At 39.9% G+C, this 14,313-nt stretch overlaps 1 protein-coding gene across 1 annotated transcript in view; it reads right to left on the bottom strand.

Moving 5' to 3' along the window:
- Positions 1-14,313, bottom strand: part of CEP104 (centrosomal protein 104) — a 2,320,447-nt gene that overhangs the window by 1,942,683 nt on the left and 363,451 nt on the right. Inside the window, 1 exon segment of the mRNA XM_044062948.1 lies at positions 6,084-6,160. Coding sequence (XP_043918883.1) covers positions 6,084-6,160 — 77 coding nt within the window.

The raw sequence follows: 14,313 nt of genomic DNA, 5'->3' as shown, positions 1-14,313 counted from the left end.
AAACATTAATTCATCTAGCAAATTAACATTGTGCTCGTATGTTAAGTTTCTGTCCATTTCAGAATTTGAAGACATTTTATTTCTTTCATTAAAACAGTATTTTAACTGCACCAAAGTCTTAAAGTCAGTTTTGTACCTTTGTCCATTATGATTTTGTCCATTAGTTATGTTTAAGTTGTTGTTATGTCCTACTACATCCCCTTGCACTTCGTTCATCCTGTTGCTCAGAAAAATAGTAGAAATCCCATCACATTCAGCTCCTATGTGCTTAGCAGGTTTATGCCCATTGCGAACGCCAAGTTCCATTGTCAAAATCACTTTTTTCGTGCCGTTTTCACCTCTACCAAGCATTTCCTGCTTCCCTGGTGGGCGTGACGCCGCCGGGAGTAATGACTAACAGGTAGGCGTTAACAATTCGATCAGTTGCATTAATTGGTCCATCATTCTGTCAATCTTGTCCAAATCACCGCCTCTCCCTGAATTAGCTTGTGAAGACGTCGAAGCCTCTTCCATCCCACAAAACAGTGACTCCAACAGCCAAAACGAACAGGAAAGCAAATTGCTCAATAAAAGCAGCCAAAACCAAAAGAAAATAGAGCAATTCCACAAAGGCACAATTCCACTGGTATTTTTCACAAGAACAAGCTTTATTGAAACACACTTTCTTCAGAATAAAACCATAAACGCTGTTATCACCACAGATGCGTTTTCGTCCTCTAATGACTTCCTCAGATGAAACAGAAATGCATACTTTTTACAATTCTTCCCCTAAAATACCCGCCACTTAATTAATACTGCTATCTAATTGGTGTATATTCTTAATGTGGTCAAGTGTACTTAATAGATGCTCAGCCCTATAAAACTTTTTTTAAAAATCCCTTTAAAACAGTTCTAAACACATACCTACATATATAAATATATAAATATCAAAATATCCTCTCTAAACTCTAATAGATATAAATATATAAATATAAATAAATATAAATACAAATACAGTTTAGTTTTATACATTTTAAAAACCTAATAAAACAAACTTTTCTTCCATACAATAGAACCATCTTGTGTCCAAAGAAAGAATTAAAATCCTACACAGGTGCTTTTTAGATAAATGGTTCTAACAGTAATATAGTAAAAAACATACATTTTCTTTTTTCTCTTTTCTCTTTTTGAACCAAAATAAATTATTCCACATACACTTTTGATATTGCAGTTCTTAGCTTTGTCCTAGGGTAAGAAGTATTGCATTTTTTAAAAAGCAAAACCAGTGAAAGTACAACTCTACTAAAGCACAGCAGACAGAATCCAAAGTCCTGAACGTAAAATAAACCGTTTACGTTCAGGACTTTGGATTCTGTCTGCTGTGCTTTAGTAGAGTTCTACTTTCACTGGTTTTGTGTTTCGTTCAATTTGGTTTAATTTTTTTGTTCATTTTTTTAAAAAGAACAAAAATGATATTTACAAAGTTAGTGTACATAAAGAGATACTTTTTCAAAGTCACTAAAGCTTTGCAGCCCTTAACTTTAAAACTGGGGCAAGAGAGACTGCATCATTCAGACCTGGAAATCTAGTGGTTAGATAATCTCTCTCAACTAGGCATCAAAACATATGTTACCAGATGGGTAGCAAACTGGCTCACTGATAGAACCCACCTAATCAAAACAGGGGAAGCTACCTCAAGCAGTATACCCGTAACAAGCAGCGTACCCCAGGGATCGGTCTTGGGGCCTCTGTTATTCGGGATATACTTCTCTGACGTGCAGGGTAAAACCAGTGGGCTATTGTTGACCAAGTTTGCAGATGACTGCAAGCTGGGTGCAGTCATCAATTCCTCAAGTGATGTGGACGTCCTCCAAGAGGGTCTCACCCAAACAAATGACTGGTGCCAGAAACATAGCCTCAAGCTGAATGCCAAAAAATGCATCATCATCCCCTTTGGGGAGAGTGACGTTCCACATATCACATTAACAACAACGTCCTAAGTACACAATCAGTAGTGAAGGATTTAGGCACCCAGGTTGATAGCAACCTGACTTTTGACCACCATGTTGCTTCCATTGTATGGAAAGCTTTCTACATGGCCCACCTCATAAGTAAGGGTATTTCAACCAGGGACAAAGAGATCATAAGATCCCTGTTTTCTTCCCTTATAAGGCCTGTTATTGAGTACAACGCCCCCTTCGGCATGTACCTTGCAAAGCACATGCAGCAGCTGGAGAGACCACAGAGGTTCCTCACCAGGAGAATCCAGGGCCTCAAACACCTCCCCTACACAGGTAGTCTAAAAGCTCTGTCCCTCTATGCAGTTTCATACAGAGTCCTCAGATGTGACCTCTGTCTGGCATACAAAGTAATCTCAGACCCTGCCTTGATGGGACTGCTGCATATCCACAAGTCAAACTCCACTCGAGCAACCCAAACGCGCAACCTCAACCTGGTCTGTGACATCAATAGGACTTATTTGTGAGTCAGATTTATGTCCCAGAGACTCCCCATATGTGGAAAAAACTCCCTCTCCATGCCAAGCAGAGTACCTCATTATCGCTTTTTAAGCGCAACCTGGATAACGGGATGGGAAACAGAAAATACACCCCTGGGATTCCACCTGTGTCCCTGCTGGACAGGGGCTCTGGGTGCTGACTTGTCTAAACATAGGCTAAACTCTTGGCTAGGCTTATAAGGGCCTCAGGGCCAATAGCCTAGTAACCTCCTATGATCCAATTAAAGAAGTGCCATCAAAAGGAGCATTGATGAACAAAGACTTGAAGGGCTCTGCAAGATCACATAAGTGCATCCAGGCATGCCTCCAGATGGAAATGCCTGAACTTGCTGCCCTTAAGGTTACTTCAGCTACATGTGAAATGAGTCTCATGGACTAACTGAAATAGACTGCAGGGTAGCCAACTAAAAAGTGACAGACACTTGTACTTCCTCAGAAATGGATCCTGACAGGGTATTCAAAATCTTCTTAATAAAATCCCTCTGTAACCTTGTGAAATGTATTAATAATACAGTGACCTAAAGGCTTAGGTCGGTGATGTACAAACACGCTTCCCAAACCTGTCCATCATCCAATACTCCTTGTTGGGGGGATGAACAGTGAAACTCTCCTCGGCAGGTTCCTTTTTAGTAGCTGCTGCCACGACCATGGCATCAACAAGAACTTATTTGACCCAATATTGCTTGTCATCCAGTGACGCACTAAGTGTGTTAGGTTTCTGAGGTATTGGTTCAGTTCTGTTGCGATCCTTCCATGCCTGCTGAGAGATCAACTCAATGAGCTCGTTGGGGGGGCAGAGTCACCCAGGAGGTAGACTGATCAGGAGTAAAAGCCTACAGGAATACAGACTCCTTGGATAAAGGGTTACTGGACATCCAACCACCTCTCTGTTTTATGATTTCACAGATGTCTCCAAATGAGACATCTTCAGCAGGTGACCGTGGGAACCCTTCACCCTCTTCAAAGTCTGTACCTTCTGTGATATACACTTCTGGAGAGTCCAAGTGCTTCTTCTTACACATCTTTTTCTTAGTGGCCTCCTCAGTGGGATGCTCTGGTATCAAACGAAGTCAGGACACCCAGTTGCTAAGCCTGGGGTTTCAGTACTGGCTGCCCTTATGGAAAAGACAGTTGAGACTCCCAGTGTAGAGATGTTAAGGCTGTAGACTGAGGATCCCAGAGGGTAGGAACTGTCTGTAGCCGAGACAGATAATTCTCTCTCCATAATCTCCTGGAAGGCTGTTAAGATGAGGCACTAGAGAGGTTTTGGTGTGCCATAATAAAAGGAAAAATCTGCTGGCTTGATCGTTTGGATTATTTTTGCTTTTACATTGTGGTTTGAATGCTCTCTCCATAGCCTCAAAAGCAGACCTCCCCAGAGAGGGAGAGGACCTCAGATTCAAAAAGGCAAGCTTCAGGACCATTGTCCCTCCCTGCTCGGACAATCCCCGTACAGCAGAACCCTAGGGCCGAGCTCACTCGTGCTGAGGCTCCGAGGGACAGAGTCAACTCTGACAACTTTGGATTTAATGCCAACACCTCAGATTCAACAGGGAAGCCTAAGCTCTGACAACTCTCCAGATCCAACTGAACCAAAGTGTTCACAGTGAACTTCAGATCTGAGGATGAGTCAGAGGAGGAGCCTGAAGAAGAAGTGTGACAGAAGATCTGACCTCCTGACCCGAAGAGGTAGGAGCCGAAAGGACACCCATCAGAGTCTGCTCCAAGAGAATTCTTCTTACCACTCTGTCTACATTTTCTTCTGTTAAGTTCCTGGAAGAATGAGTGGAAAATCCTGAAGGGGACCTAGGTCTCTACAAAAAGGGAGAGGGAACCCTGGAGAGAACTGGATCTACTAAAGGGTAGTGTCTAGTCCTTGGATGGTAAACAATACTGGATGGAGTAGCTGGATCAGTTGGCTTATACATCGTATCTGAAGAAGTCTGATCTGATATGTCTTTTTCTTTTGCTTTGGATCCAATGTTGAGGTCAAATCCGATGAGTCTCTTTTTGTGAGCTTCAGATCCAAGGTTGAGGTCAGATCCAAAAATGTAGTCTTTTTCCCTTTAGGATCAGAAGGAGAAGTTAGATCAGATGAAGGCCTTTTCCTAGGTTGCTCCAAAGCCTTAGAAGAAGGGGTAGAAGGACTGAGATAAGGAGATTTAGACCTTTTAGATTTTTTTGGTAGGCATAGCTCCAGATAAAGCCTCTCCAAAAGAAGAAGGTAAAAGCTTTTTTAATATCAACTTTTTTTTTTCTCTCTACCAGTGGTCTAGGGTTAAACAGTGAACAAACAAGTAGATTCTAAGGAGAAAATTCAACAGCAGAAAATAAAGGTGTATATATGTGTGTGTATGTTTGTATGTATACATATACATATACATATATATATATATATATATATATATATATATATATATATATATATGATAAAAAAGAAATTACCAGCCATGGTAATATGAAAACTGAAGACTACACAGAGTGTAGAAAGAATATGAACAATAGTATTCAGAGGTTCAAAAATGTACAGAAGGAGGAAAGAGGGACAGAAAGATATTTTAACTAGAAGAAATGGCAAAAAGCTAGCAGATTAGGTAAGGGATTAAGGAATACAAAGAATCTGACAGGTTTCACCAGGAAAAAAATAGAACATTTCACAATGTAAAGACTTATCTGCTTGGGAGTAATGGTCACCACATCTTTCGCATATGGCAGCATATGAGATCTGAGGTACTTCGGGTTGGAGCATTATGGGTAAGGAGAAGCTTGAGAGTTTTTGGATGCCACGAGCTTTAAGAACCGCCGAATTGGATCTGAGGGATTGGAACTGAACCCATCAGTTGAGGACAGAATGAAAATTGACAACATCAGATTTATAGATAGTGCCTCTCTCTTTCTCTCTCTCTCTGTCCCATGACAGTTAGAAGCCTAAATGACTTAACTTGCATATCGATAACTTAAAGAATTTCATGGCTATAGTCACCACATGAAAACTGAGTAATTTTGTTACATAAATAAGCACTTATTGTACTTGGGGTCATCATCTAAATTTCTACATAACACTACCCCAATTGCTTTGTAATATAGGTCTTTGTGAATATTAATAAACTACATATTCTTAAAATATCCTGACAGAGTACAGTGAGTTTTTATTTAACACTTGTTAAAATAAACAGCAATTTTTGTAAACAGTCATACATAAGTCAATGTGATCAACAAATATACATCAGACATAGTTCTATTCAAAAAACTGGAAAAATGGACTCCATAGCAGTTACACATAATGTTGATCTTCTCCTGCCATGTGTGGCCCACGTTCTAAACATCTGATTTTCCAGATTTATTTTCATGTGAATTTGTACTTCCAAATCTATGGCATGGAGAACAGAAAAGGGCTACTCCTGGTACACTACGTTAAGAAATCCTGGTACTTGGAGAGCTGCAGATAAGACAGTTCAAGGGACAAGTGGGCAGCAACTCAATGTGATCTAAGGATTCAGACAACTCCAAGTCAAAATTAAATTAAAATATATCTGCCAATACTAAATTTGTCTACTGTCTTGAAAAGAAAACTTGCTCAACTCACCCAATGTAAGTTCCATTGAGGGCTGGATCTTCAGGACTATGACCAAGATACTGATCAATCAGCTTATCCTTAGCAGGCTAATAAAACAATAAACAGCATTTCAGTAAATTAAAAAAAAAAGAAGTTAACTACAATTACATGCAGAAACAATGTTATGTACTAGGATTCATGCTGACACAGTAATGGTAATTCTATTATTCCAAATCCATACCACTGAAAACTATGTTCAGCTATAAACATTTTTTTGCAAGCCTTCTCCTGCACCTTTCATATGAAGAAAGATCTCTAGATTTATACAACTGCACAATAATGTGGAAAAGAATAACCTTGATGATTACTGAAGTGGTTTTCAGCAATATTAATCTGCAGTAAGAGCACTAGCAAAATAAGCAGTTCCACAACTACCTGACATCCACGTATTACATATCTCAAAACAAGCTATTAGAACAGCACTTCCTGTATGCTTTACTTGTAGCACAGTGATTTCATTAAATGTCTGTATCACAAGGCTTTGGGATTCACTCCTGACCTACAGTCATTGTATAGAGCTTTGTATGTTATCCATGGGATTGCATAGGTTTTGCCGAGTTACATCATTTTTCTTCCACCTCCCAAAAGCATGCTAATTGACAGCCTACTTTAAACTGTCTATGTGCTATGTATGATCATTTCCCTTTTGGCCCAGGTTATGTTTGTAAAAGGTTAGAGATTGAAAAGTTCAGTTATCCTTTTAACAAATAAATACATTAAAGAAATTAAAACAAGATCTTACATGAAAGTCCCTCTTCAAGTGCAACCTTGAGGAGTGGATGGAAGGCCACAAGTTTGTCCCAGGATTTCCACCTGTGTCCCTCATTGACAGGGGTGACAAGTGCTGATTGAGGTGTCTTTTTTAGGGATAAACTCTTGGCTAGGTCTGTAAGGGCCCCAGGGCCATAGGCCTAGTAACCTCCTATGATCCTGTATTAAAAGCTTAGTGGTTGTAGCACCTCATATCAGTTTTGCATCACACAATCAAGCATCATAGAATTAAAGTTCACATTCCAGATCTCATTACCTCTTGCCTACTCTAAACAAAGACAAAATTTATAGCAAAATTAAAATGAAACTGTACAAGGATGTTAAATATTTATGTTCCACCTTGCTTGAATTCAAGTTCTTAATGTATACGTCCTGTATAGTGGCTACATCCTTGAGATAAAACAGGTGCATGCATGGGGCATATAAGGTAGTTACATCTCCTTGGCACAGGCTGGAGAAACAACTGCAAGTGCTTTTTTGAGTGGGCAGGGCAACTTTCTGACATCAGTTCCTTGCTGAAGTGAGGAGCAGTTTGATGTGATACACCTATTACAAGTCCCACTCAAAGGATACTGACATGGATGTGCAAGAGTGAGAGAAAACTACGAATATCACTCTCACAGTAGCATGAAGTGGCTCAGAGATGCTTTTTTCTTCTTGTCAGCCCTGAGTCTTGCTGGAGTAAAGACGGGGGAACTCAGAAGAAGTGGTGAGATCCGATGAATAAGGGGAGGTCCACTAATGGTCAGCTTCAGGGGGACCAAAAAAGAATAGATGATGCATCAGACATCAGGGCCACTCTACATACAAAACTTTTCTAGGCTTCCACATCCCACTCCCAGTCCCTCATAATGTACTGCACTGGTAGAAGACTCCAGTTACAGAGCAAATGAAGAACACACAAGGAGAAACATGCCCTTAATTGCCAGATTTTTTCCCCATGTTTATCATAATAAAATGCAATACGCTAGAAAGTCATTTGGATAGTATTTTAGAAATCATTTTTCCCTTTACAACCTTTAATGAGGTAAACAAACAGTTCACCTTCTTTTCTAACAGTTTTGGTGCACAGTTCCTGAAGTGTCTGTGACCAGTGCATTGTAAAACATATTCTTCTTTATTATTATACTTTGAGAAGATCACTGGTCAATATACCAACTAAATTAAGTCTGCCTCCACAACTACCTTTGGTAATGAAAGGATAAAACACAATAAGACCCTTTCCTTTTTAAAAAGCAAGGTAAGGAAGAGTAATAAGTCTTAAGGTTCCAAGAGATGTCTGCCTGATGTAACTGCTACAAGAAAAGACACCCAAGACAAAAGCATTAAATGTGCCAAAGCAATGTGCTTGAAGGAAGAAGATTGAACTTTTCATGCAAAAATGTACATCCCAAAGAAAAACAGGATTTCTATCCAGTGGTCAAGGTACAACTATAAGACAGAGAAAGGCCTTACAAACTTTTAGAGTTAAAGAGTCTGAAGGCTTGCCATACGGGCAAACTGGAAATACCACTCAACCGAAACTACTCCATATCTGGCAATATGTGGAAATGAGTAGCCAAATGATTAATATGACTGAGTTAATATCTATTTGACCTTTCCCATAGCGTGCACCTACAAATATCTGAGATAAGGAAGTTGGAAAATGTGCATGTAGGGTCTTGACAAAATTGCTCTATAGGAAACCAAGTCTGGTGCCCCCAATGCAGGGGCCACTAACTGAATCCCAGTTACCTGGGTGCCAGTAAGGACTCCACCCCCTGCACTACTCAATCAGGCACCAGTTTTGTCTCAATATGCATTGAATGTTAAACAGCAACCAAGTGAAAATTTGTATTCAAACATAGACTGAACGACCCCCAATTACCACTACGATAAAACAAAATAAATATTGCCTATAGTAATATATTCTGCAAACATAAAAGAAACAACTGCTGTCTCACCACCTGTGTTTAACAGTAATCAAGTGGAAGTAAGGTAGATACTTTTACACGTGTTAGCTTCACACCACCTCACACATATGCGCATACACAATGACCACTTCCAGAGTAGATCTCTGATGGTTTTGGCTGTAAATAAGTGAAATCCTATGCATCACAATTTCCTTAGCTTGCATCAGACACACAAACAGGGGTTACCACCTGTCTCTCTTTACGCAAGACAAAACCCTATTTGAGACATTATGTCCTGCAAAAAACATGAAAAGTGATAAATATCCTGGGATTGTAAAACAAAAAAATGTACAAGTTTCCTCTACTTGCAGAAAAAAAAATTTTCTCTATTTAAAACACCTTAATATTCTATGAAACAACAGAAAGCTCAAATTCTGCAAGGTTGAGCTTTTACTTTGACAGAAAAGTGAAGTTCAGTCCTTTGCACTTGTAGATAAAGTTTACCCTGCAAAATATCACTTTTCTATTAAAACTGTTCCACAATGAGCATCTGGAAATGAAGCAACCCTAGACACAATCACCATCCTTGGCAGTTTTTGATCAAGTGAAAGCAGATCAGTTGCTTTGCTTTCATAAACAAAACACCACCTTCCACAGAACAACCTTTTTACTCCAAATATTTCACTCTGCTCAGATGAGTAAATTCTACTCAAAACAAAACAATGTAGACAGCTCATACACACACACACACACACACACACACACACACACACACACACACACACACACACACACTCACAGAAAAGTATTACATACCCACCTATCATTATTTAACTATGAACACATTGATGGTCCTGGGTAACTAACTCCCATACACACAAAAATCACAAGATTCAAAACCAAATAAATGAACCCCTGCACTGTGGGAAAGCTGCATTTCCTATCATAATTCTATTTCACCCCACACCTAGATCAAAGGTTCATATTCTCATAGGTATATACTAGGCTAATGGCCACAGGGGCCTTTTTAAGCCTAGCCATACATCCCAATTTTACCTGACAAGTTTAGGGATCTTAAGATTATTTTAAGGGGTATATGCAGGCTACGGCTTGGTAGTCAAGCATTCACAGACTCAAAGTCCTGATCACTGTTGCTAGTTTGGAAGAGTAGTATTCAATATGTCCCATGCTACTGTGAGGTCAGATCCGGAAGCAAGACTTGGAACACTGACTGGCTGCACTACAGTCCCACTTCCAGGCCTGATTTTGCCTCATCTGTAAGTACAGAGGGAATTGTTTAGCTAATTCTGCTTAATAGTCTACTCTATAATTACAAAAAAAAAAAAAAACAAAACGGAATGGCAAGACCTTTTAAAAAACTTGACACAAGTAAGTGAAGAAGAAAAAAAAACACATTATTTTAGAACATAATATAGTGGTACTGCTACCGGTTGGTGTTATTGGCATTTGATGTTAAGCAGCTAACCACCATCGACAAGGATGGTCTCTGTTATGCCACGAACTTAAACCACACTGAATCCAGGATCCAGAATTGGCATCCTGCTGACTGCAAGAGTAACTAGAAGGAGAAAGAGATACTCTGAGTGCCTCCATTTTGATTTTTTTTTGCTTATTTACTGCACTCTGCACTTGTTTTTAGTCGTTTTTAACTAAATTGCATTTATTTAAACTGTATTCATTTTAATATTGCTACACACTCAAGTGTGCTAGCTTGCACTGCATTTTGTACTGTACCTGCTGCATTTTTAGAATATTTTTCCAAATTTAAGTAGTTTTCCATTTGTTCTCTGCCTTGTTTCCCGCCTTTCCTGTGACTAGTGTGGTTCAGATACAGAGTTGCTGTATCCTAGACTGTATGGAAGCTTCTGAGTCACCCCAGGCCTTTCTATGTTGGAAGGAAGCCTTCTAGCTTATCAGTGGGAGTGGTAAGCTCAAGGTACCCTATCTACCACAACAGGAGTGGTTTCTGGCCCAGAACTTGTAGTTTATTGACCGTTTGGGCAGTTCTTCCATCCCTTTCAACTTTCTGGCTTAAAAGCTAGCATTTTCGTGGGTTTGCAATTGTTTAAGCTCTGCACAGGGCCGCTGAGCTGAGACAAATTATTACTGGTGCCAGAAAGTCTGCTCTTTAAATTTTCCCTTAGATCTTGCTAGTTCTATTCTCTCTTGCACTCCAAATAGCCTAATTGCATCGCACTTTGTGAAGATTGGGTGAAGAGAGATGAAGGCTGCCAGCCTAGCAAGATAGGATTTTATATATAATTCTGTCATTTGTAAATATGAATGTTGAATTACAGACTTGTTTTCTTAATTGAAAGAAAATACTGTGAAATGTTGAAATACAAGCTTGTTTTCTTAAATGAAAGAATATGCTGTGAAATGTTGAACTTAAAACAACATAGCAACATTGCCCTCTGCTGTAAAGAAAGCTAAGTCAAGCATTTCTTGTCTGTCCTTTGAAGTTAAAATTATTTCATGTCTGTCCCTTTGAAGTTAAATTTTGGAGTCGATGAGTCTGGAGTGAAGCATCCTGCCTATTGTTTTAACTTAAGGAATAATTACTAGAGTTTACATATGGAATTTTATGGCTGTAGTTTCCTGCAGGTGCAAGATAACAGGAATGTAGTATCTGTCAGCCTGGGAGCCCCAGGAAAGTGTAAAAAATGATGTAATGGAAATCAGGACTGAAGACAGCAATTTAAACAGAGAGACTCAGAAGGCATTAAGCATTTTTGTCTTGACCATCCAACTCATCAGCACTCTGCCTGTTTTCTTATGTAAGTTATCTTAGACTTGTGTTTTCTTTTAGAAATAGCTAGAAACTAGAAATATTAGACTGTGTTTTTCTGTAATGTCAGAACTGAACTACTGAATTATTTTAAGTATTTCTCTGTGATCTCTGAACTCTTGACTAGCACTGTGTAGTAAGAAGTATCTTGTGTTTTTATTATTACTAAATATTTTAAAAACTTTCAACTGTAGCTGTTTTGTGTAGAGATAAGTGAAGCTCTAAGAGTACATTGCATGTATATAAGGATCCTGTACCAAGTTACTCTAATAAGCCTTGACTGTTTAGTCATACTACCAATTGGATAATAATACTGCACAGTAATAATTGGACACCCTTTTAAGCGCCTTTGAGTAGCTGATAATTATTAGTGGGTGGTGGCAGGGTACTACCGTATAGTCTGGGGAAAGGGGGCATAGCTGGAGAACCTGTGCCAGCCTACCCCAGGAGTGTCTGTGTGGTTGTATAAACACTCCTCAAAGTGTGTGAGTTTGTGTGTGTCAGCTACTTGGGCAGGGACAAGAAGCACTGGTTGGACAGAGAGAGTGCTGGAGGTTTTAGCTTGCTCACTAGGCTGAGATCTAGACTGTACAGCTGTGCTTGTGGGGAGTCTTATTGGGGACCTGGAGAGCAAGGGAGTGACCAGCCCCAGACTGACTGGGATCTCTGTGTGCTCGTAAGGGAAATTGCACTTTACTGTATGTATTTGTTATCCTTTCCTCCTATATGAGACGCCCTTCTCTGGTGTTAGTGGTGAGGATTGAGGCTCCTTGATTGCTGGGCCAGGGCACAGGCGTCACACACTTCAACAGGCTTTTCTAGCAATTGTTGTTGATAGATATTGTGTAAATTAAAATGCTTTCCCCAAAATTATACTGTGTGTACAGTGAAGGAAATGTGCAAGGCCAAACAGCAATTTTCAAAATAATATGGCTTGCTTTGCAAGAACAGTTATTTCTTGTACATGTTCAGCTTAGATATTAATAACATATAGCTGTGGGTTTTACTGTAAAGGCATCCTGTTATAAAAAAAGGAAGTTGACTTTCTTGGCTTTCAGATGCAGAAATAAATAAATAAAATGCAGACAGGTCAAGTGACGCAAAGATGATGTGGAGAGACTTTTGTGAAGTCTTCAGATACAGCCAGGACCAAAAAAGGGCATGAAATAACCATGGACTTTTTCATGACACTGACAGAAACCAGAAGAACAAGTCACAAGGACATTAAAAATAACATTGGTTGAAAAAAGAGTATATAAACTGGACAGTATATTTCACTTGGTAGTGATGTTTAGACTAAGTCTGCATTAGTTTACTCATCTGTCTAGCTGTGTTATAATAGAATTGAAATAGCTCTGAAAGAATTAACTGTTTGGCAAGAATTTGTTCAGAGACAAATAAAGAATAACAGATACAGTAGTACGGAGTTTGTCTGGTCACTTTTTGGACATTTCTTCAATTGTAACACACCTAAGTGCTATCAGCACTACTTGTTTTACACAGTAACACCACCAGTACTTATTAGTTATGACCCATTAGCCTGATGAGTCCGATATGCAAAGCAATGGACCGCATCATCATGGACCTAATAAACAAGGACATATGGAATCTCCCAACTCTGGATACCACACAATTTGGTTTTGTGAAGGGTAGATCATGCCTGCTCAACCCAGATGACTTCTTTGTGTCAGTCACCAGAGCTGTGGATGATGGCAAGGTGGTTCATACAGCCTACCTTGATCTGGCCAAGGCCTTTGATACCATTCCCCACTCAGGAAGCATAGCAAACCTCACTACGCTAGGCATCAACCCCTATATCACTAGGTGGGTTGCAAACTGGCTCACAGATAGAACCCACAGTGTGAAAGTAGCTGACTCCAAGTCAGACTGCCGACCAGTCATGAGTGGAGTTCCACAGGGTTTGGTCCTGAGTCCTTTCCTGTTTGGTATCTAATTCTCAAAAGTCCAGGCCAACATGAAGGGACTCTGGCTGACCAAGTTCGCAGATGATTGCAAGTTGGGAGCTATTATTAACTCCCCAAGTGATGCTGACATCCTGCAGAAAGGCCTCAACTGAGACCAATGACTGGTGTCAGAACCATGGCCTTAAGCTCAATGCCAAAAAATGTGTGGGTCATTGTCTCCCTCTACTCTTCCCTCATTAGGCCTGTCATCGAGTACAGTGCCCCATTTAGCATGTACCTCACTAGACACCTGCAACAACTGGAAAGGCCGCAAAAGTACCTCACAAACATGACCTTAGGCCTTAAAACAGTTGTCCTATATGGACAGACTCAAAAAACTCCAACTATTCTCTGTCTCATATCGCCTACTTAAAGGTGATCTTTACTTGACTTTCAAAGCCATGTCTGATCCAGCTCTGTCAGAAATGCTACATCTAAAGAAATCCCAATCCCTCTGCACCACACGCTCCACAGATCTCAACCTCATTACCACAATCAACAGAACATGTTGGAGGGACAGGTTCATAACCTAGAGACTGCCTATGCTATGAAATAGGCTTTCCATACATGTCATAGCACCTCACTGGCCCTCTTCAAGAGAAATCTTGATGAGTGGATGGGAAATAGAAAATTCACCCCGGGGGATTACTCAAGTGGCTCTACTCGACATAGGCACAGGGAACTAATGTCGGGTGGCACGATGCCAAGCTAATCCTATGGGCTAGGCTTGTAAAGGCTCCAGGGCCATTAGCCTAGTACACACC

The sequence above is a fragment of the Protopterus annectens genome, chromosome 2.part1, assembly GCF_019279795.1.
Source record: "Protopterus annectens isolate FY-2018-M chromosome 2.part1, PAN1.0, whole genome shotgun sequence".
NCBI lineage: Eukaryota > Metazoa > Chordata > Ceratodontiformes > Protopteridae > Protopterus > Protopterus annectens.
The sequence above is the reverse complement of the archived record's forward strand: the minus strand, read 5'-3'. Positions and strand labels throughout refer to the sequence as shown.